At 59.6% G+C, this 22,981-nt stretch overlaps 1 protein-coding gene across 2 annotated transcripts in view; it reads left to right on the forward strand.

The window, feature by feature from the left end:
- The window catches only part of CASZ1 (castor zinc finger 1), a 139,749-nt gene that overhangs the window by 107,974 nt on the left and 8,794 nt on the right, over positions 1–22,981 (forward strand). For both annotated transcript variants that reach the window (XM_081055783.1, XM_081055782.1), the window contains 4 exons: positions 14,714–15,199; positions 18,595–19,435; positions 20,479–20,547; positions 22,134–22,224. In XM_081055783.1, coding sequence (XP_080911909.1) covers positions 14,714–15,199; positions 18,595–19,435; positions 20,479–20,547; positions 22,134–22,224 — 1,487 coding nt within the window. The remainder of the gene's footprint in view (positions 1–14,713; positions 15,200–18,594; positions 19,436–20,478; positions 20,548–22,133; positions 22,225–22,981) is intronic.

Raw genomic sequence — 22,981 nt, forward strand, 5'->3', positions numbered from 1 at the left:
CTTCCTGCCCTAAGTCCAGAGCTGGCCTCACACCCGAGTCATTCAGCCACAGCGATGGGGCAACTGGAAGGCCTGCTGCCTGGAAGGGCCTCACCGAGCCTTTAGAACCCTCTTTCCCCACCAGGCAATGGCTTTGCCCTTCCAGACCCAGGATACCCTATCTCCATCCGGGTTCCCTGAGGAGGACCAGGTAGGCTTCCTGGTCCTGCCTGTCTGCCTGGGTTCCATAATGCAATCCCTTGTCATTCCACTTCCCACCATCCAGCCCAGACCCCATGAAGGGCCCAAAAGCTTGGCCTTCCTAGGCGCTTGGCAGCTGGGAGGGATGGGGCTTGCCAGAGGGGGAGGGGAGGGGAGTCCCAGAGCCGGGACCTGGCCTCCTGCCCCTGTAGATCCGGAGCCAGGTTTTACTGTAATCCCTATATCCTGTTGCAGATCCTTAATCAGCTAGAGCCCAGGTTGGGCTGGACCCTGTGGTGACACTCTGGGCTGTAGCATGGAAAACCTGAAATGGAGCTTCCAGAGTTGGGTTTGGGGGTTGTGAGGATGAGGCAGGTGGATGGGAGGAGAAGGGAGCCAGTGCAAGCACAGGATGTGGACAGAGCCCAGACCCACCACCCACCCAACCGAGGCTGGGGGTGGAGGAGCAGCTGTTGCAAGCTGGGAACCAGGGATATGGGAGGGTGAGGAAGGGCCCCTGGAGAACACCCGAGTTTGTGGGGGCTGCTACATGGCCTGTTAGCACCATTGAAACAGCTGGCCCTGGGGTCCCTCTGGTAGTGAGCAAGGACTCCAGCCAGGAAACAGCAGAGAGGAGACCCTGGGTGACGTTGGGTCTAGGGGTCTGTAGTGACCAGGGCCAAAGTCTGCGGCTGGAAGTGCTTTTGCCCTGCTGGGAGCTCTGCTTCATGAGGAGGGATGAGGCAGAAGGCCCAGGAGGACTGTCTGCCCCGGGTTCGGGCAGCCAGGGCACTAGATATGTTAGGGGACCTGCAGGGGCCCTTAGCAGGGAAGCAGGATCCCAGGAGTGGCCACTCCTTTTTCCAGGAGCAGCCGGGCCTGGTGGTCCAGCCCAGCTCTGCAATGCCCACGTGAATCAGAGGGAGAGTTGTGGTCAGAGTGTACCCCTTCTGGACCTCGACTCCTTCAGCCCAAGGAGCAACAGTGGAGGAGAATGAGGGGAAATGCACAGGCCAGGGTCGGCCATGGAGCGGAAGCCAGGAATGGGCTGGCTGGCAGCGGGCGGGCAGACGGGCGTCTGTCCTGCCAGGGGCCCAGGCTGGCTATGCAGACAGCCTCTTTTCTATATGGAAATGAAGAATTTAGGCTAATGGAGCTCAACCATCTCTAATTTTGCGATGGCAGGAGGATTTTGATTGAAAGTAATTAAGCAAGCTAGCTGTAAAATTAATTAAAGCAAAAGGGGGGGATTTTTTATTGGATTGGATAGCGATATAGCGTCTGTCAGGCGGGGGACGGATGGGGGTGACCTGAATCCTCTGCCCTCCCCCCTCCCACTCGGGACGTTTATGTCACTTTAATCTCCTTACAGCGGCTGCTGTGCATTTGTTTGAAATAATCAAGGAAATATGGTCAGAAATTGTCAGCTTTCAGATCTAATTTACCTGACGGCCCCTGTGCGAGCTGGCGCGGCCGAGGGAGTGAGCGTGTGTGAGCTGGTGGGGGAGCCTGAGTGGGCACAGAGGACACTGGGCTCTCCAGCCCCTCCCCGGGCTCCAGGCCCCCTCCAATGGTGAGGGAAGGTGCTTGCTGGGACTGTGGGTGCCTCCCTGAAACAGGCCCCCGCACCCCACCCACCTGCTGCCTCCCCCGCACACTATAACCAGCTTTGGGTTTAGGGACGATAGGATCAGGGAAGTGACGGTAATTCCTTACTCCAGATGGCTGACAACTGCTAAACCCCTCCACCAGTTTTAAAAATACACCTAAATTAGTCCCCTCATGTCCTCCTTATTGGCCTCAGTAAGGGGATTGTGGAGATGGGCTGTAAGAAGGGTGGGGTGTCAGCAGCATCCATAGCACCCCTCTGCCACCTGCTGCCATCCCCACCTTCTCCTTTGGGGCTGCCTTGGGGTGGCCTCTGTCCCCCAGGCCCTAACCCTCATCCCAGAACGGTGGTGTTTCCCCTTCACAGCATGCCTCACAAGCCCCTGCCTCTGATATGCCCTCTTCCTCTATGTGCCCGGGCACTCTCTCACATGATCAGCCATCCACACGTCCTACCCATTGCTAGTGGCTAAGCCAGGCCGCAGCCAGCCAGCCTCTGCTGTGCTTCCCTTGGAGAGTTGAGGAGCCTGAATTCCAGGCCCTGCACCCTACAGGTGCTGGGTCAGCCCTTTGGGGTCCTTGCCCAGGTGGGGGGCTGGAAGTCTGTTTAACAGAGAACTCTTGTGGTGTTTGGGGCTGATCGGCCCTGGAGCAGTCCCCAGAGGCTGCAGAAAGCTCCCCTTTAAAACAGCAATGTGTGGCAATTGGATCTGTCGTGAGGGGCCCGGACTGGGAATTGGGTCACTGGATTTGTCTGGTCCCGACAAGTGAGTGACCTGGGCTTTCAACAAGTCTCTTAGCCTTGCAGGCCTCCTTCCAGTTGTAAAGTTCTGTGCAAATCTAGGACGGCCTTTGGCGTGATAGCTGCTGCCCTCGGGAGCTCCTCGTCCAGCCAGAGAGCCAAGCTTGTCGTGCCCCTCGGACGGGGGAGAAGGTTGGGGGGTTCTAGAAACAGCCAATTAGGAGAAGCAGCCTGCTCCCTGTTCCCCGTCTTAGAGCACACCCGTTAGCAGGCCTCTGTCTCTACCGAGGCACCCTCCTTGGTGCCTTGCTTTCCGCCAGTCCTTCTAACCCTGAGTGCGCTTCCGTAGACCCTCCCCCAACTTTGGCTCTGGGTGACTCAGCCAGCCTCCTCCAGGAGCAAGGGGGTTTGAGCCTCTGTCATTCCTTCCAGCCTGGCTCCCAAGCAGAGCAGCTGGGGCTTGGGTAGCTTCACTTGCCCCCTTCCTGATTTCTCTTTGCGTCGACCCTCCATTCTCCCCTCACAGGAGTCACTCATCTTGGGGCAGGGAGTGGAGCCCCAAAGCTCTTTGCCTGGGAGAGAGGGGGAGGACAGCTGCTGGCTCCTGCTCACATCTGCAGGGCAAAGTGCTCTGTGCCTGGAGCACTGAGCTCCTTGGGCCCCTGCACTCCGTTGGCTGGCTGTGTCTGCAGGGGTCTTTGTGACAGGCAGTGGCATGGCCCGACATTATGGGCGCCCAGCCATGGCCAGAGTCCCTGTACTTTGTGCCCACCAGCCACCCAGGAAGCAGACCTCAGGAGATACAAGGTTAGAAAGTCTTGGGCCCCAGCCCAGCATCTCACCTCCACGTGTGGCCCACAGCTGCTCAGCCCCTGGGGCTGTGATGTGGAAGAACCAGCATGGAGCCTGTGCCAGAGACCAGGGGCTGATTGCCCTGGGATAGGGGCTGGTGTTTGGGGCTTGATGCGGGTCCGGGCTTTCAGTGGCAGGGACCGTGCGGGAGAAGGGTTATGGCGGTCCTGGGCCGTTTGGCGCACTGAGGCAGAGGGAGATGGAGAAGGCCAGGAGGAGGGCGCAGTGTTCCCATGGGCCTTACGGTATCCTCAGGCCAACCCTTGGCTCTGGCCCAGTGGGCAGAACCTGAGCTGGGGACACTATACTGAAAACCGCTATGGGCATCTAGTGCTACGTGGCAAGGGGAGAACCTTGCTTCTGTAGTGGTTCTCCTTAGAGAAAATGGACAGGCAGGGGCGGTGGCAGGCAAGGGCAGCAAAACTGGCCATGGGCTCTCGGGGGTGTATGGCCAAAGGACCCCTCCCCGCAGCATAGCCTCTGACAGCCAGGGCCCAAGGGGAGAGGGAAGAAACGAGAGGGCAGCTTGGGGGGCTGCTAAGTCCAGGGCCAGCCCAGCAGTACCTTGGTGTCCATTACCTGGCTGACATGAGATAACACGCATGTACTGTGACCACCAAGGGTTCCTGCTGTCCCTTCTTCCCCAACCCCAAAGGCTTTGAAGAAACAACACCTAGTGGGCTGGCTCCTTGGGCCAGGTGGAGCCCCTCCTCTCTCTGGCTGGCATTGCCCACAGCCAGGTGTTTGAGGCCGGAGCTATGCAGGGAGGTAGGAGAGGCTGAAGGATGACTGGCTTGGCCTGCCTGCCCCCAGGCCTGCTTCCCTGAGAACCTTTGCAAGTGAGGATCCCACAAGTGGGGCCCACGCTGACCCAGCTAGCCAGGTGCTTCCTCCCTTAACATGGGGCCCAGCATGAGTTGGGCGGCTGGTCTTCCCCTCCCAGAGGGCAGAGAGGAAGGCCTTTCCCTCGTCCTTACACTCATGTTTAGTAGGGGCCAGGAGCTTCAGGAGAGTTCTCAGTTGTGCGCTTCACCGCCCCAGCCACAGCGGGAAGAAGTGCCTGCCCGACTGGGGGAGAAGCCCAGGAATCATGAACTGCAGGGCTGGTGATGCCCACAGTGCCCCGGTACCCAGCACCTCCCCCGGCCAGGTCCATGCCGGAGTTGGCTGGATGTGACTGAGGCACTGGGCTCCTGGAAGTGCCTGAGGCCGAGCTGGGCTCCGGCATCGCAAAGCCTCTGCAGCCCTGCTCGGTCGGGTGTCAGAGCTTCTGTCCTGTCACATGGTGCCTACCCTGCTAGCCCATCCCAATGGGGCTGGCAGCCCACGCAGACCCCGAATGAACCCCCTGGACCCCTCAGCCACTCCCTCCATTCCGGCCTTAGTTTCTCACCCTTCAGGACTGAAGTCTCCCTGGCCCGGCCCAAGCCTGGCCCTGTCCTCCGTCCCCCCTGGCTTTAGTCGCATTTTGCTGCCAGCGCAGGGCACTGAAAAACTGCTGGCACTGCCAAAAACCCTGTGTGCGCTATGACTCCCCAAACATCCCTTTATTTTTATTGTTCTGTTAATTACTGTTTAAACTTTAATAAGTCACTTCGTCAGGAGGGGGGACCTGCCGTGAGCTTTTCTGTGCAAACACGGGCCCGGGAGTGACTCGGGTGTAATATAACCCTTTATGCGATGTGGGAATGTTTAGATTGTAACAGAAACTTGTTATTTTAATGACAGTTGGGGGGATCTGACTACAGAAGAGGAGGATGGTGGGCGCAGCCCTGCTCCCCTCGAGTCCCCGCTGAGGACTGGGGGTGGCCTGACCGTACCAGGGGTGCTCCCTTGCGGCTGATGCCAAGGATCCAAGATGCCGTGGGGCCTCCTGGGCTGCCCACAGTCAGGCTCGCCCCAAGGAAAGGATGCCTGCCTCCTGAGAGGGTCTCAGGCTCCAGGGTAAGAGGTTGCTTGGGCCTGGATGGCCAAGGTATGTGACGGCTCAAGGAGAAAGCTGGGCTTTGGGGGTTGGGGGAAGCAGGACACCAAGGACCCCCAGATCCCTGGGCACAGACAGGGGCCGTGCAAGGCTGGACTGTGCCCTGACTGTCCCTGCCCCCAGGCTGGGGAAGAGGCAGCCCTTCCTGCCCCTGAGGGGGGACCCTGCTGAGTCACCACCAAGTATGGTGGCAGTTCCAGGGCCTGCACGGCTCGGTGCCAGACATGCCAGCCCACATCGACCTTTCAACAGCCCTGTTGCACGTTAGGATGCTGAGGGCCCGGGCAGAGATGTAACTTGCTCAAAGTGGCTTTAAGAGGGGGACCACGTTTCTCATGTCAGTTTCTCTTGTTTGGAAGCTGCCCATGTCCAGGTGCCCGAGTGTGGTCTCAGAGGGCTGGACGCTGTCCCGCAATGGCAGGGTGGGGATGGGCTCCAGGCCCACCCAGGAAACCAGGATCATTTCCCCTCGGCCTTTGGCAGGGCTCACCCCTCAGGCTCCTCCTCCCGCTCCCCACCAGGAGGAGGGGCTGCAAGGTGAGAGGGATGTGGAAATAAGGGTGGTCCCCACAGCTGTGCACTGGCCACTTGCCCTCTTCTGCATAGGGCCGGGGGCTCCATCTCAGGGAGTTAGGGGCTGTGGCCCAAGATAGGAATGATGATGGCCAGGCCACCCCTTCTCACTCTGATGCTCCTGATCCTCTACACCCTGTGGCATTCCTGCCCCAGACCCGCTTTCAGAGCAGGTGACACCTAGAGAGGGAGCCTTTCCCCCGCGTTGGTGAGTCTCCTTCACGGACCTCAGGACCTCTGGGCCTGGTTTCCTACTTTGTCTTCACTTGGTCCCTCTCTGTCCATCCACCCACAGAGCCAAGCTTCTGCTCTGTGCCAGCACTGGGTGGCAGAAATAAAGAGCCTTGCGCTTGCCTTCAAGGGCCCATGCCTGGTGGGATTAATGGAGTGCCGGGGGGGTTCGGCACAACCGAGGGGGCCCAGCCCCTGCCCAACCCTGGGGTGCTCCCATCTGGTCAAGGCGAAGACCCTCGCACTCAGCTGGTCTCTCCCTTGACAGCTGCCTCCCACGAGGGCCCCTCCTCCCTGTGTCCTGCAGGGCAGGGCCAGAGGTTCAGGGCCCCGGCTCCCTGGCATTGGAGGCGAGAGCCCCCCAGATGGCTGCGGCGTGGGCCACGAATCGCTGAGGTTTTCCTTTTCCGAGCAGCGCGTTTCCCTAAATTGTCTTTGACTGCGTGCATGGGTAATGAAAGTTTATGCCCTTGTTAGAAGGACAGGCGGCCAGTTCCAGTTAGAACTGGGGCTGTCTCCCTGCCCGCCCCCGCTGCCCCCCTCCCCAGCAGGCGAGAGCATGAGCACGTGTGTGTGCCCACACACCCCCCTCCCTGGTGGGTATGAAGGCTGTTAGGGGAAGGGAGAGGGGACGGAGAAAAAGAAAAAAAATTTCCATATTTGTGTAAGTTGCTTTAAAAGCATTTTATCATGTCATAAAAAAGGGAAAGTACTCTCAGAAATTGATCCTCTCCGCCAGCCCATTGGACAGAAGGACGTTGGGACGTTAATGGCCATCCTGCTCCAGGGTGGCTTATTAAAAAATTTATACATAAATGCTTAAAATTGCATAAATTATTTAAAAAAAACCAACAAAGTAAGCAATTTGAATTCCCTCTTTTCCTCCCCTTCCGCATCCCCCCTTTAACAGCCCCTCATCCTGGTCCTCCGTCCCCTCCTCAGAGATTTCCCCCTTTTCTCTACTTCCCACCGCACCCCCAGGACCGACCTCCCTGCCCTCCTCGGGGTTTCCCTGCCTCACCCACAAATTAACGAAACAACCAGCCCACTATGAAACACTCACATGCACACGCACTAATAAAAACACCACTAATGCCCCAAATCGCGAAATTAAATATTAAGGCCGGAGGAGGCAGACGTGGAGCGGCCGCCACCGTAGCCGAACTTGGAGCTGATGAGTATGTCTCTCGCAGGCGTGGAATGTCACCCACACATCCTGGAGACTGGAGTGGGGAGTTTTATGATGGTTTTTCATTGATTTGTTTCCCCAGCGCAGCTGCCGACCTCTATTGAGGGACAAACATAATCAGCACTGACGCAAATTAGATGGTTATTCGTTTTGAAAATTGACAGAAAAACAATAAAAAAGATGAAATGCTCCCAAATCAATAGATATAATGAAATTCAAATAATCCGAGAGATGAGGTCTCCATGGCAACTGATAATGTGGAAAAGAAAACAATTTAATAAAGGACAGACACACTTTGAAAACAGATTGGGCCCAGGGAGGGGGGCGGGCTGGCGGGTGGAGGGCTGGAGCACGGGCTGGCGAGTGAAGGATCACTGTCCGTCCCAAGGACACCCGCCATAATTAAGCGAGGCTTTCGGCCCCAGAAAGTGCAGATTCAGGTTTTAATACACAAAATTATTTCAGGAGCAGTGAATCGGAAAGTCGTTTGTAATGACCTTCCTGAGAGGCCCGGGCGCGGGGCATGTTGGAGGCTGGGCGGCCAGGCCGGCTGAGTTATGGCATATTTGTGTTTTTATAGTGCGGAGGGGAGGGGGTGGGGGGGAGGGGGGGAGAAGGTTAAACAGTATTTACAGCTCAGTTGTTTTCAGAGAGGAAAGAGAAATAGAGTTCATGGGGAGATGCAGCGGGCAGGCAGGCTGGCGGGTGGGTGAGCCAGGGGGGCCTCTGGGGCGAGGTGTGAAAGGAGGTGAGCAAGGGGGTCTCCCACTGCCTTGTCTTAGGAACCCAGAAGGGATGCCAGGAGAAGCCGGGGGTGCCCACCCAGGAGTGGCCTCCCCACTCCAGTTCCCACTGGGGTCTTCTAGGTCTGCGGCCCCTCTGGGGGTAGCGTGGAGCCTGTGACCACGCTCTGCCCATCCGCTGCTTCTCCTGAAGTGAAAAGGCAGGGCATTCCTGAGGCTCCTGTGGAAAGCTTGCTCGGGGCACTCGGCTCGCCTTGGCTCCCGCGAGTTCTCTGCACAGCAGCTAATCACGCCTCTGGACAGTGCGGCCCTTCTCGAGTCCTGTGTCGTGTCTGGGGCATGCCCGGTCCCAATGCACAAGGACCTCGGACGACAAGGCCCCATTGCAGTGGCCGGCTGCTGAGAGCCTCCCTGCTCCTCTCTTTGGGCTCCACCTCCCTTCTGAGTGCTTGCCTGGGGCACACAAAAGGGGAAAGCTTGGTGCCTTTGGGCTTGGCAGAGGCAGGGGCCACAGAGGGAAGGGGGCCAGGGCCCCTCCGCAGCCCTTCAGAGTCACTCGCTTGGGCAGGGCAGCTTGGGCCCTGAGAGCCTGGACCTGCCCCCACCCCAGGCTCTCCCACCTCAGGTTCTGTCTCTCCTTCTGGCTGCAGGAGCCGTGTTTGTGCTCTGTTATGGTGACCACACGCAGCATTGCCAGTTTCCGGGCCGCTCTGCATGTGCACGTGTGAATGTAATGATTGTACAAATACAGAGACGCCTGAGTGTGTGCGCGCACGGTCTGTGTGTGCGCCGTGTGTGTTTTAAACCTCCCCTGGGTGGTAACTCTTTTTTTTCTCCCCTTCCTGTTTGGCTGTGACCTGGGGGAGATTGATGGCCAGCCTGTGCGGTGCATGCTAACAGTTCCCCTGATTTATAGAGTTACTTACGCTAAGTGAGGCCACTTAGACGCGTCTGGATAGTAAACCTTTTAACTGGACTAAAAAATCATAATAAATAAATAAACAAAGGGGGGCAAGTAGAGCCTAGCAGCCGTCATCCCCCCCCCCCAGCTTAGAACTGTTGGGGACCAAGGGACCTGGCTGAGAGCCCTCAGGGAGCAGTGGCCACTCCCCTCTGCCCCCCTCCGCCCGGCAAAAGCTGGGCGGCCCTTGTGTTCCACGCTGGGGGTGAGATTGGGCCCAAGAGGGAAGGACAGCCCTCTTCTTTGGGGCGGGTCCTGTGTGGGGGAGGGAGGTCACAGCTGGAGAAGACGGGAGGGAAGCGTAAAGATGGGACATGGGCTGCTGTGTGGTGGGGGCAGAAGAGGTGAGAGGGATGGTGGAGCCACCGAGGGAGGTTGTGGGGGTGCAGACATCTCTAGAAACCCTTCCTTGCTTCCGACACTCCTAGCTCCTGTGGCACCTAAACTTTTCACCACAGCGATTTTGCTTGTAATGACTGGAACTCTGCCCCCTCATCTAAACAGAATTGTCGGGGATGCAGGGCCAGGACAGTCTGTGTTGCTCACATCACACCTCAGGGTGCAGCTCAGGGCCTGGCCGTAGCAGGTGCTCAGAGAGTGTGTGGAGTGAACATGGGCCCAGCCTCTGAACACTGGGGCTGCTGCCTGCCAAGTTCAGGTTCTTAGGGGGCGTGGGGTAGAGGCTCCGACATTGTTGCCACCTGGGTGGGAGGCTGTGGGAGGTGTGTGTGGGGGGTCTCAGACAGTGACCTTGGACGTCTGAGTGGAGTAGTATCCCAGCTCCAGCACTGACGCTGGGTGACCGTAGGCCGTTACCAACATCGCCAGGCTCTGCTTCCTCATTTGGAAACGGGGACAGGACAGTGGGCACGTGGGGCAGTTAGAGGGTCACTGAGGTGACACTGTGAAGTGTCCAGCATCTTCCCCTGCAAAGGGCGGTGTTCAGAGGGTTCCAGCCGCTGTGTCGCTCTTGGCGGTGTGGGCCAGGGCAGCCACCAGACTGGACCAGCCGTGCCTGTGGTCCCCGAGCTGCCTGGCAGCAGGCAGGTGGGCCCTGAACCGCCCCCACCCCAGGGGATGGTGCATGGCCCCTGCCTTACCACCTCCTGATATACAGCGGGCATTAGGCCGCCCAAAGGGGACACTGCATCCTTAGGAAGAAATATGTCCTCATTTTTCTTAAACACCGTTTCCACTGAGTGAAATGTTTAGAAGGGACGTGCAGGGAGAACTTTATTTCCTACCAGGGAGTTCAGAGCCACCAGGCAGAGCCCATAAAGCACCCGGTGCCTGGTAGCTGACAGGCCGCCCGGCCTCGAAACACATTACTCACGGGTGGGGAGGGGCTGCCAGGCCTGCCCAGCCCTGGGGATTACCCCCCACAAGGCAGGAGAAGCAACTCTGAGACCTGTGCCGTGAGCATTGGGACTTCTGGTCTCCTTGAGCCCAGGGCAGAGGGGCCTGGCCCTGACCAGGTGAGGAGATGGAGCCATTCCAGCTACCCCAACCCCTTAGTCCCCAGAGATTAGGGATGAGGGGCCCAGGTGCAGGTACAGGAGCCCCCCTTTCCCCCAGAACTGGCAGGAGTCTGGCCTTCCCAGCCTTTGGAGGGAGTGATGAGATTCCTGCCATAACGGGCCCCTTCTCCCAGGGCCCTCCCTTCATTCGATTTCTGAAGCTGGCTGATTTGAATATTTATAAATATCAGTAAATTATTTATTGTAGCAATCTGCTGCACCATTTTACCCATCGCAGTTAACACTTTAGGAGGCTCCATGTTATGGGAACAGGGAGCAGGGGTGAGGAGGAGACGGGTGGGGAGGCGTGGGACTTCCTAGAGCCTGCCCGGGAGGCTTAGTGGGAACGTGGCTGGCACCTGTCTGAGCCCCTGCCTTCATGAACTCAGGCTCTCGGGTGTCTTCACGGCTCCAGGATCAGTTTCCTCCCCATCAAATGGGACAATGACAGCACCTGCTGCGCTGGCTCATTATGAGGCATTGAAAAGGTGCAGGGACAGTCCAGTCTTGCCCCTCCTTTCCTCCAGCCTGAGCAGGATCTGCTCAGGTCAGAGAGAGTTGTTTGCTAGGGAACTTGCAGTTTGGTGCCCTGGGAGGGAAGGTTCAGACCCTGGGAGCTGGGGAGGGGCCATTTGTTGCTGAGAGGGCAGCCTGCCCCCAGCCCAGCCCTCCAACCTCCCTTTGCTCCCCTACCTCTTCTGGCCAGGTAAGCTTTCCTGGCTTTGGGATCTCCTGCCTCCATGGGGCACCACACTCGCCAGTCTGACTCAGGGCTCAGCTGCCTTTTCCCAGGTCCTTGCTTGCCAGGCCCTGTGCTTGGCACCAATAGGTACTCTCTCACCTTACAGTCCTGTAGCCCTTTCACAGGGAGACAGCTTGCCCAGGGCCCGGAGCTAGCAAGGGACAGAGCCAGGCATGAACTCACGACTGTCTGACACCAGAGGCCAGGCCATAACCATGCTGCTGTGCCACCTTCCAGGCTCACCCCAGCCAGCCCAGAGCCACGGGGCCAGAGGCCGGAGGCGGGGAGAGCCCTGGGGCTCCCTGCCTGTGCGCAGGTACCAGCCGGCTCCTGTTCCCAGGCCTGGCCGGCCCCCTGCAGCTGCCCCGCCCTCATCTCCTCCGGGGTGCTCATCCTTGGGTAAGCTGCTCGGGAGTTCCCTCCCCTTCCACCCTCCAGCCCAAGCCTGCCTCCTGGGCAGTATTGTTCCCAGAGGAAGTGTCCAGTGTAAATAGAGCAGCAGGCAGGCTGGTGGCGGGAAGGAGATGAAAGGGGCAGTGACAGGGCCAGGGACGGATGGCTTCCTCCCATTGAGGCCTGGCCACGGCGTTTATATTTTAGAGAAGAAAGTCAGGGAATGTTTACATGGATAGGAGCCTGGGGTCAGTCCACGAGGGGGGTAGTCTGCAGGTCCCAGGGCCCTGATGGATAGGGAGGGGAGAATGGCCCCAAGGGGTGAACAGGAAGGCGGGGTGGGTGGCGGGCAGGCAACTTGGACCTCAGCTCTTACAGCCCCCTGCCCGCCGCCCCATCCTCGCACACGGTCCCACTTAACAGGAAGACAGCTCTCTGCCTCCTGCCCTGTACCCCAGGCACTCACGCCTTCTCTACCTCCACTCCTGGGAGTAGCAGTGGAGTCAGAGGGAGGGCAACATCTGGAAGGCAGGTGGGCTGGGGCAGAGCAGCAGCTGGAGGGCAGGTGGAAGGGACGTAGGCGGAGCAAAGGGGCCTGCAGGCTGGGAGTGCGCCCTGGGTGCACAGCTGCATTGCAGCTGGTGGGGGCCCAGGAGGGACCAAGCCAGGCACACAGCCGAGATCAGGAGAGGGTGGGCTGGGCTGGGTGGGCCCCACTGCCAGGAGGCTCCAGGATGGGTGGGGGCCCAGGGAGGAGCGTGTCTCCAGCAGCAAGTGCGGCCCTGGGAGCTTCTGCTTTCCTCTTCCTTGGGATAAATATTTATAGATTCATTCGCCGTCTGCCATACACACTTGGCTGCTTACCTCCCAGTAAAAATAGAGCGGGCTCTCCCACTCCCACCCTTCCCTTCGCCACCAGGGCAGGGGACAAAGGGGACCAGAGAAGGCCTGTTCCACATAGGCCTACTGGAGAAAACTTGGTGTCACAAAGCCTGGCGGCTGGCCCGCAGGTTGGATGAGATGTGTGATTAGGGGTTCCATCACGGAGCTTTGAGAAGGAACCCCATGTTGGCGCTTGGAGACTGGGGTGTGGGCAGCATGGACTTGGAGACTTGGACAAACATGGGTACAGTGGGCATCCGGCTTGAGCAAGGGTGGGGCCCAGCACAGCCTGGACCACAGGACTTGGGAAGACTGGAGCGAGCCAAAGCAGACCCTTCTGGGAGGCTGTGCTGGGCTGGGATCACTGGGCCCGTCTGGGCTTCAAGGCCAGGTCTGGGGTCACTGAGCATTATCTGTATCGGAGACAACCATCCATATGTACAAGCGAAGTCTACTTGTGGGATGAGCTCCCTGGAAGGCACAGGTGTGGCCATCCTGTCTGACTATGGCTTCCAGGGGTCTCTCTCAGTGGGCTTCCAGGTGTGTGGGTTTTTAGGGTGTGATCCGTTAGAGTGAAGCCCCTTCTGACCATGGACCTGGGAGCAGAGCCGCTGCCCTCACGTAGCCTTTGGATCTATGTGGAGACTTGGACATGCCCACGCCTCTGCTGAGGGACATGTGAGGGAGCCCTGCCATCGAGAAGCTTCGCCGGGCTCCCTGTGCACAAAGTCATGTGAGCCGAGACTCTCTGCCAGGGCCACCACCCTACCCCTGGCTCCACCATCGGGGCACATAGTAGGAGCTCACTAAATGGATGGATGGACAGATGGACGGGCGGGCAGACAGATTCACAAAATCAACGTGTGTGTGTGTGTGTGTGTGTGTGTGTGTGTGTGTGTACACCCTTGTGGGCTTTACTGCAGGTCCATGGCCATGTAATGAGTGGGCTTGCCATATGCCCCCAGGACCGTGTGCGGCCCGCTCTGCAGTCGTGGGGAGGTAGCTAGCACTCAGACAGCCTCGTTAGAGTTTTGGGCTGTTTGCGTTGGGCTGTCGTGTTCAGGGATGAGGCACTGCGACGGTGGCTTCTGGGTTTTCTGTTGTGGACCTGAGGAATCCCAGCCAGTTTCGGTTGTGGCTTCTCAGGGCTGGGAAGCAGGCTTCCCGGGACCAGCCAGGCCATCCAGGGCTGCAGGAGCTGGGGGAGGCGGAGAAGGCTGTGAGGGTCTCAGTCAGGGACGAGTGCCCCTCAGAGGAGCTGGGGGGAGTGTGCCCTTGGATGCCCTGCTTGAGGCCTGGAGAAAGGGGAGGTGACAGGAAATGGCCAGAGGAGACGAGAGTGTCTGTGAGGGGGGACAAGGAAAAGTGGGGGCCTTCAGGAAGGCCCCGAGTGGCTGGAGAAGAGAGGTCAAGGCTCTCGGGGAGCACTGGCTGCAGTCAGCTGGGGCCCAGGGACCGGGCCAGGCAGAGGAGCTGCCGGGGATGCAATGCTCAGATGGGGACGGCTGCCAGCCAAGTGTGCTGGGACAGTACGGCAAGAGGCTGGCACGGGCTGCTGCCTGGCTCTCAGCTGAGAGCACGTAGGCTGAGGAGCTGGTTGTGGTGCAAAGCTGGCAGGTGACAGCAGCCTGACTCCACCTGTGAGCATCTCACCCACAGCATAGCCTGCGTGCCCCCGTGTTCTTGTGTGTCAGAGGTCACGCTGCCTCCTTTATACTAACTGAGGCATGGCCAGCCTGCCTCTCAGAACAGATATTCTAGGGCCCAAACGAGTGTAGAAAATGCTTCCAGGAACTAGGTGCTGGGAAGAAGACTGCCCCTTGTGTTTGAAGAGTCATTCATTCGTTCATTCATTCCTTTGTTTACAGATATTTCTTGAACCACCTAGTACCTGCCCGGCTTGGTGCCAGGCTCTTGGATAGAGGGATGGGCAAGCTTGGTCCCCCTGAGCTCACGGTCTAGTGAGAGTTCAAACATGCAGTGGGCAGTGTCAGGGCAGTGTGACGGGACCGTGATTGGGAAGACCTCTGGCTTGGGGGATGCAGGGGCAGAGCCTCCATCCCAGTCGAGGTGGGGGGCCACGCACGCCTCTGAGACCTCTCTTTCTGTCCTGCAGCTGAAGGCACCCGGTGCACCGACCCGCCCACAGGCAAGCCCGCAATGGCGGCCAAGCGCAAAGGCGGCCTGAAGCTCAACGCCATCTGCGCCAAGCTGAGCCGCCAGGTGGTGGTGGAGAAGGGAGCGGAGGCTGGCTCCCACACCGAGGGCAGCCCACTGAGGCCCCAGGACAAAGAGCGCGGTGGCCCTGAGTCAAGGGTGGCCCGGGCCCCTCGCAGCGAAGAAGACAAGAGGCGGGCGGTGATCGAAAAGTGGGTCAACGGGGAGTACAGTGAGGAGCCGGCACCCATGCCCGTGTTGGGGCGCAGTGCCCGTGAGGGCCTGGAGCTGCCGCCCGAGGGCGTCTACATGGTGCAGCCCCAGGGCTGCAGTGATGAGGAGGAGCACGGCGAGGAGCTCCCCAAGGATGGCGGCGTGCTGGAGAAGAGCACAGACAGGGCGGCCTCCAAGGACAGCGGTGGCCCTGGTGCCAAGCAGTCTTCAGGTGGGTGTCGGAAGCCCGGATGGGACATAACCTGGTGAGGGGGCCCTAGCGGGAGGGGGTGGGGTGGGGAGGGAGTGAGAGGTGTGTCCATGGGACACTCCCCGTCCGCACTCTTGCTCCAAATATTGGCACCTTGTTCCGACCCAGTGAGGAGTCGTGAGGAGGGTGGCTGGGGCCAAGCTAATGCCTGGGATGGGGAGACGGGTGGGGGAGAAGCACCGGGGGTGAGAAGGGAAGGGCCTGACAAGGCAGCTTCCCAAGTGTGTGAGCACGTTTGGTGCAGGGGGCAGCCAAACACACGGTGGGTCTTCAGGAAGCAACAGATGGAGAGATGGAGGGGTGGATGGGCAGACAGACAGTGTAGCCAACTGTCCACACACACCTGCATAGGGAGGAGCTTGTTGGGGGCGTGGTACCAGGCAGGACGTGCACCAGCCTGGGGAGCAACAGTGAGCGCCGTGAGCTCGTGGTCTGCAAAGGCTCTTTCTCGGGGTGGGGGGGTGGGGGGGTTTCTTCGGAAGCTCTAGGATAGGCCTGTTCTCCCACCCTCACTTGGTTCTCCACGAAGTCTTCCCCGCCTCTCACCGCCTGCCTTCTCCTTCCCAGGGGTCCCGGCTCTGCTCAGCAGGACCTCTCGGGCAAGGCACAGGGCCGCGGGATGGTCCAGCCGCATCTCCCATTACGTCCACCTGCCCCGGCCACGGCCCTCTGGCGGACCTCTCTTCCACGAGGTGGCTAAGGCCCGGCTTTTCTGGCGTCTCCTTGTCCTTACACTCAGTGCAACTCAGATCTCCTGCTGCTCCGGGGAGAGAGGACCTGGGGTTCCAGGTGGGAGGGCCGTTCACCCCTAGGACTGGAAGCCTGGGGTCTGGGATCTTTTCTCAGCTCCCCAGCCTCCTTCCCAGGCATGTTCCCCTGCCTGCTCCCATACCCCTTTCCCTCTGCAGTGAGGGGCACATCTCCTCCCTGCACGGGGAGCCCTGTGCAGCCACATAATTATGCATATAAGATATAAACAGAGCTGTTTAATTATCCTTCGCCACATCAGTGACAGAGTAATTAACAAACATTGCAAGATCAATGAGGAAAAGTGTGACCTTCAGTTTCCTCTGATAGGAAAAGCCCTTGCCGTTCCGAGACACAAGGTGACTGCGCTGGGCCTGAGGAGGTGGGGGACAGGGACACGAGCAGGGCCGCTGAGCCTTCAGTGCTCCAGCCCCTCCTGTGTCCAGCTCTGCCCTGGACTCCTGACCTCTGCTTTCTCTCCTCTGGGGGACTGGCAGGCTAAGATGGCAGGAGGCAAGGCTAGAAATGCCAGTGGCCTCATGGCCTCAGGCCTTACCCCTCTGGTCTGAGGCCCAGTGGGACTGCAGTGTGACACCTGGGAAGACCTGCTCAGCCCTGGGCCCTGGAGAGAGCCATCCGGAGCCCTAGCCACCCACCGTGGGCTTGGTACTGGGGTCACATTCTCTGGGCCCTGGGACTGAGGAATGTACGCCTGTGGGCTGCCCACAGGACCCCTGCCTGGTCCCCTCCCTGCTCTAAGCCGCCTGCCCTTCAAGGCCTTCTGTTTCTCTGCCATATATAGTGAGGGCTCAGCTGCCTCCAGCTATTTTTAGCCCCTTTCCCTAGTCCCTGAGACGCTGAATCTAGCAGCAGAGCCCACTCCCCCCAGGCTGGGCCCCAGCCCCCAGGAGCTTGGGGTCAGGACTGCAGCCCGCTGGCCGCTGCCCCACCCCCACCCCCAGGGGACTACCTGTATGTTGGCTCCTTGAGTCACTGCCCATCTCAGGTGCCAGGTGCTACCCATGACTATCCTCTCCTCACACGCGGGGTCCATTCTGCCAGGACTGCTTCCCCCGCCAGGAGCTCAGAGCCTCTCGTTACATCCTGCTGGGTTTTCTCTGGAGCCCAAGCCCAGCCCTGCTCTATGAGACAACCTCTAGGTGTGATCTGAGAATGCCAGACCTGGCAGGTTGGGGTGGGGGTCAGGAGGAGACCCCCTCACATCTCCTGCGCTGCTGGAATTCTGAGCCTCTCAGCCCTTCTTTGGCCGCCTCTTCCCCTGGCTGTGCTGTCAGGACCCCCAGCCTGGCGTCCTGCCGCTCTCAGTGTGTCCGGGTATGCTGGCTCTGAAAACGCGCAGAGAGAACATGCATGTCTCCTGGGGCCCTTGTGGGTCTCATCCTCCGTGTGCACCCACCTTATTTAGGCCAGAGCACATAGTAGGTGTTGAGACAGTGTCCAGTGCAAGCATGAGTATGTTGTGTGTGTGTGCTGGGGAGTCACATGTCTGCTGGGGTGGGAGGTGGTGTGTGGAGGAGGGGCGCCTCCAGAGAAAAACCCCAGACAGAATGGCATCATCTTGCCCCTCCGCCATCCCAAGATCAGTCTTGGGGAGCTGGGCGTGGGTTTCAGGTGGTTTGTGTACGTGTGTGTCTGTAGAATTAGGAAGGTGTGGGCATGAGCTTGCTTGTGAGGGTGTGTGCGCACGCTTCCCTATGCTCCGGGCTTCTCAGTGTGCCCTGGAGTGGACGCAGGTGGGGCGGGTGGTGGATCACACTCGGGGGTGCTGCTCTGGGCCCTGAGCAGGGCCATCCTTTCTGGTCCTGACTCTCCTCAGGGTGGCCCACCCTGTGTATGAGCACGAGTAACCAGAGAATGACGGGAGGTTTGAAGGACTCTCCCGTCATAAATCTTGGCAGGGGTGGGAGGGCCTGAGTGATTCTGAGCCAGCCCATCAGCCGGGTCTCTGCCCACCTCAGCCCTGTTTGGAATCTGGGTGGGGCCAAGAGGCCAGGTCCTGGGGAGGCTGGGGGTGAGCCCTCATCCTCTCAGGGTAACAGGCCTGTGTGTCCATTTGTGGAGATCAGGGCGGGTCCTCCAGGCAGACTCAACCAGGTCCACCGCAGCCCCTCCCCTCGCACAGTGGCTCACTCAGCTCTGGGCTGCTCAGCCATAGGCGCACACCTCTACCTGTCCCAGCCCCGTTTCCACCCCCACCTCCAGAGGCAGGTTGGAATCTGGCCTTACTTCCAGTAAAATGACTTCTCTTTCATATTAGGCCAAGGCGAGAGAGCGGAGACATTTATGAAACTTTGTTTAATGTACTGAAAAGCCATCGGCCAGAACATTTAGGAAATTGATTTTCCTGGCATTGATGAACTCGTTTTATTTTACCCCAGTATTAATTACTTTTTTTTAAAACAAATTAATTTAAGAGTCGTAAAACCTAACAAGTGAGCCAAATGTCCATAGCTCATGTCCCGCTCTGCCCCTCCCCACACCAGCCCCCGCCCTCTCTGGGTGGGGGCTCACAGGGGTGGGGGGTGGGCTCCTGTCCCTTGTGTCCCCTGCTCCCTCCCAGAGGTGACCGCCTGTCCTTCCTGCTGCAGGAGAGGCCTCCTCGCTGCGGGACTATGCTGCCTCCACCATGACCGAGTTCCTCGGCATGTTTGGCTACGACGACCAGAACACGAGGGATGAGCTGGCCAGGAAGATCAGTTTCGAGAAGCTGCATGCAGGCCCCACCCCCGAGGCGGCCACCTCTTCCGTGCTGCCGGCCTCCGCCTCCGAGGACGCCCTCAGCAAGCGGGTGCGTTTCTCCAAGTACGAGGAATACATCCGCAAGCTCAAGGCCGGCGAGCAGCTCTCCTGGCCGGCCCATGGCACCAAGGCTGAGGAGAGGGCAGGCAAGGAGGCCGTGGGCCCCCTGCCTGGCCTGCGGCTGCCCAGCAGCACAGCACACCTGGAGACCAAGGCCACCATCCTGCCCCTGCCGTCACACAGCAGCGTCCCTATGCAGGGCCTGGTGGCCCGTGCCTCCAAGTACGACTTCTTCATCCAGAAACTGAAGACAGGTGAGAACCTGCGGCCTCAGAATGGGAGCACCTACAAGAAGCCATCCAAGTACGACCTGGAGAATGTCAAGTACCTGCACCTCTTCAAACCCGGGGAGGGCAGCCCCGACATGGGCGGGGCCATCGCTTTCAAGACAGGCAAGGTGGGGCGCCCCTCCAAGTACGACGTCCGGGCCATCCAGAAGCCAGGCCCCACCAAGGTTCCGCCCACACCCAGCCTGGCTCCTGCTCCCCTCGCCAGCGTGCCCACTGCTCCCAGTGCCCCCGGGCCAGGGCCCGAGCCACCTGCCTCCCTGCCCTTCAACACTCCCGAGTACCTGAAGTCGACCTTCTCCAAAACAGACTCCATCACCACGGGAACCGTCTCCACTGTCAAGTAAGACACGCCCCCCCCATGCCAGCCCTGAGTGGGACTGGAGTACGGGAAGCCCAGTGCCCTGCCTTTGAAGCCCATGCTTGTGAACACAGCTCACCCCTTCTGCACATGTCCTGTGCACCCACACCCATACACTCTCGGATTCTCAGGCACGTGCTTCCACACACATGTGCACACTACGCATACACACTGATCCCTCTGCCTACGTGATCGCTCACATGCAGTTCATGGGCCCGCACACTACACATCTTGCTGTGCACACACACTCACACACGAGGTGCTTTTGTGCACATGCTCCTCTGCTGACACACATGCCATGGGCTACTGTCACCCCCATTTGCCTGTGATGGGCTTTCTCTGCTGCCACCACGAGGGCCACATGCAGGCGTGTGGTCAGCTGGAGAAGCCCTACTCTGGGTTGGGGGTTCTGGAGTCCACGCTGGTAGCCGTGGCTCCCAGGTTCAGAGCCTGGGCCATGGGGAAGGCAGCAAGAGAAGGTAGAGGCTGGGTGAGCGTGGGCACACTCAGCACTGACTCCTAGCGGTGGTCAAATGTTCACAGGTCTTGTGGGGCTGAGTGAGACCCTCTTCCCCCGGAGGCAGAGACGGGGCCTCAGTCCTGGGAGCAGATGTAGGGAGCCACCCCTCCCCTGCAGTGGGGGAGGCTTTCCCCACCTCCCAGACACACTTGCCTGGTGCTGCTTTTACCCCTTCCTCTGGGGGCTTCCCCAGAGGTACCGGGTACCCCTCAGCTTCCTGACTCCCAGTGTGCAAGAGGACCCAGGCCCCAGCTTCCAGGGCTTCTGCCCAGTTGGACTCTAGGCCAGGCCTGTGCCCAAGGTGGAACCCTCTAGTCCTGCCAGCTCAAGACAGTTCTGCCCTTGCTGGAGTTGAGCTAATTAAACACCCTGAGTGCCTCAGAATAGCTGAGTGAGGGAGAGAAGGGCCAGGGCCCCAGGGCAGGGAGCTGCCCCCCAGACGCTCCTGGGGCATGAGGCCACCCCCTGTCCGCTAATCGGCTGTGCCCTGTATGTCTCTCGCCAGGAACGGATTGCCCACAGATAAACCAGCTGTCACTGAAGATGTAAACATTTACCAGAAATATATTGCCAGGTAGGCCCCTGGGAGGAGACTGCCATGGAGAAAAGGTTGGGGGGCATCAGGAATGCCTGGGGACGGTGGGACCATACATCCGTCTGACCGCTAGTGCCTGCCCATCCCCATGCACTCCTGCCCCCAAATCCCCCCAAGGGACTGCCCTCCACCCCATCTCAGAGGCCCCGCCCCCTCGATGTGATGCTGGCCACAAGCCCTTACGTAGCTTGTACCCCAGGCAGGACAGGTTACCTGAAGGGGCCCGATGGCAGGGCCCTGCCCGCGGTGAGTGCAAGTCCCGCTCCACAGCTCACATGGAGCCTGGGGTGGGTGGGGGCCGCTGTGGAACTGTCCGGGATGAGAAAGGGGCGATGGCGTCAGTGCTCCCCCCAGGCCAGGCCTTGACCCTCACCACCTGACTCCATACCTGCCCCTTTACATCCTTAAGGCAGCAGGATTGGCCGGTAAAAAACCCTTCACCTCAACAGATTCCCCCAAATCAGGCCCCTGGCTGCTAGTGCCTGATAGGGCAGCACATGGCCGGGGTCGTGCCCTGGCAGCTGTCTTCCTGCTCATCTTCCAGGTTCTTCCCGTCCCTCTCTGTGTCTCTGCCTCCCTGTCCCTTTCTGTCTTTTTAGCTTTGCTCCGCTCTCATTATTATTATCATTATTATTAGTGCCTCAGCAGATGGCCCTTTTGGCAGCTTCAGCTTAAATATTTATTTGCAAGTGGTTCTCCCCCTTACAAGGGGGTTTCCTCTCACTCTCCCGCAGTCTCGTGCCATCCTGGCTGGGCAGGCAGGCTGAGCCTACCAACTTGTCCACAGTTGTCATGTGTGCTCTTCCCAGGGTGGCTGTCCCCACGGCTGTGCGAACCACACCCTGCAGCATTGGGGCCTGGAAAAGGCACAGGGTTTTCTGGGAGGTGGGCAGAGACCAGGCAGCTGGGGCTCCAGGCTGCGGAGCTGGCTGGAGAGTGAGCTCCCTGCCACGGGAAACCAAACAGATGCTGTGCTTTAAAAATTCATAACTCTGCACTGTTTCAAGTGTCAGGAAAGCCCAGGACAGAGAGAGTCCTTCAATACCTCTGGGCAACAGAGCCCTGGGCTGGCCCGGCCAGGGTCCCCAGCACCTGGCCCAGCGCTGGGTGGGGGGGGGGCAGGTGAACTGCACCTGCACAAAAGGCAGGTAGGCCACCTTGCGCCTGCCTTCACCATCTCATCCCATCCCACCCCATCCCAGGTCCCTTCCCCATCTCTGCTCTGACTTTTCGCTTGCCCCAGCTCTTCCTCCCCACCTTGGTGCCAGGCTTCTGTGCCTCCCCTGGCATTCACTCCAAGGGCATATGGGACGGGTCTGCAGCTCAAAGGCTCTAGGCTTCCTGACGGGCTCGATCACTTGTCCTGACCTTTGAGGCCTCTGCCACTGCACCCCAGCAGACCACGTCTGCCCCTCCACGTCCCCACACAGGCCCCAGGGCCCCCTGAACCCCAGCACACTTCTGGGGCATGGCACAGACCCACAGCTGCTCAGGCCAAGGCCCCTGGAAGGGGTCCTCCCTGGGGCTGGCAGCCAGAGGGGTCTGAGCCTCCCTCCTGTCTGCAGGTTCTCGGGCAGCCAGCACTGCGGCCACATCCACTGCGCCTACCAGTACCGGGAGCACTACCACTGCCTCGACCCCGAGTGCAACTACCAGGTAATGCCCTTGGGCACCCGCCCGCCCTGCTCCTGCTCCTGCCGCAGCAGCAGAAGAGCCGCTCAGAAGTGGGACGGGGGGCTCAGTTCTGCTTGGGCCACCTGAACTTAACTCGGGCAGGCAGAAACCCCAGAAAAACTGCCAGCCTGTCCACAAGGCATGTAGTAGGCTCTGGAGCCATCCGCATCCCGGGAATTCCAGCTCCCATTCGCTGAGCCTACCGTGCACCGAGGGCGGTGCCAGGCAGCCTCTGTTCCTTATATAACTGCCCCCTCCCAGGGTCCTTATGAGGTTGGTGTTACTGCCCCATTTTATAGGTGATAACATTGAGGTTCGGATAGATTGTCACTTACATTCAAAGCTACCCGCTGGTGAGTGCAGGACTAGCGAATGAGACGGGAGTGCAGGCAGTGTGCCCAGAGGCTGCTCCCTCGGTCTCGCTGGGAGCCCAGCCTGGCATAGCCCATAGGTGGCACTGGGTGAAATGAGTTGTCACCATTATGGCCTCTACCTTAAAGATCTGGTCCAAGTCGTCATCTCTGCTCCTGGGCGTGGCTAGTGGGAGTCTCGGGGAAGGTCAGGGGAAGGTCTGTGGTTCTGGAACTTGGGGATTTGTTCCCTCCAAGGTCCAGTGTGCTGGCCTCGGGGCAGTCTGGGCTTGTTTGTACCGAGACCTGAGGGCCCTGGGGCCAGCGCCAGGCCCCGGCGCTCTGGGCTTGGCAGTGGGCTCGGGCTCCTGCCAACCTGGCGTGTCCCG

The sequence above is a fragment of the Rhinolophus hipposideros genome, assembly GCF_964194185.1.
Source record: "Rhinolophus hipposideros genome assembly, chromosome: 8".
NCBI classification, from domain to species: domain Eukaryota; kingdom Metazoa; phylum Chordata; class Mammalia; order Chiroptera; family Rhinolophidae; genus Rhinolophus; species Rhinolophus hipposideros.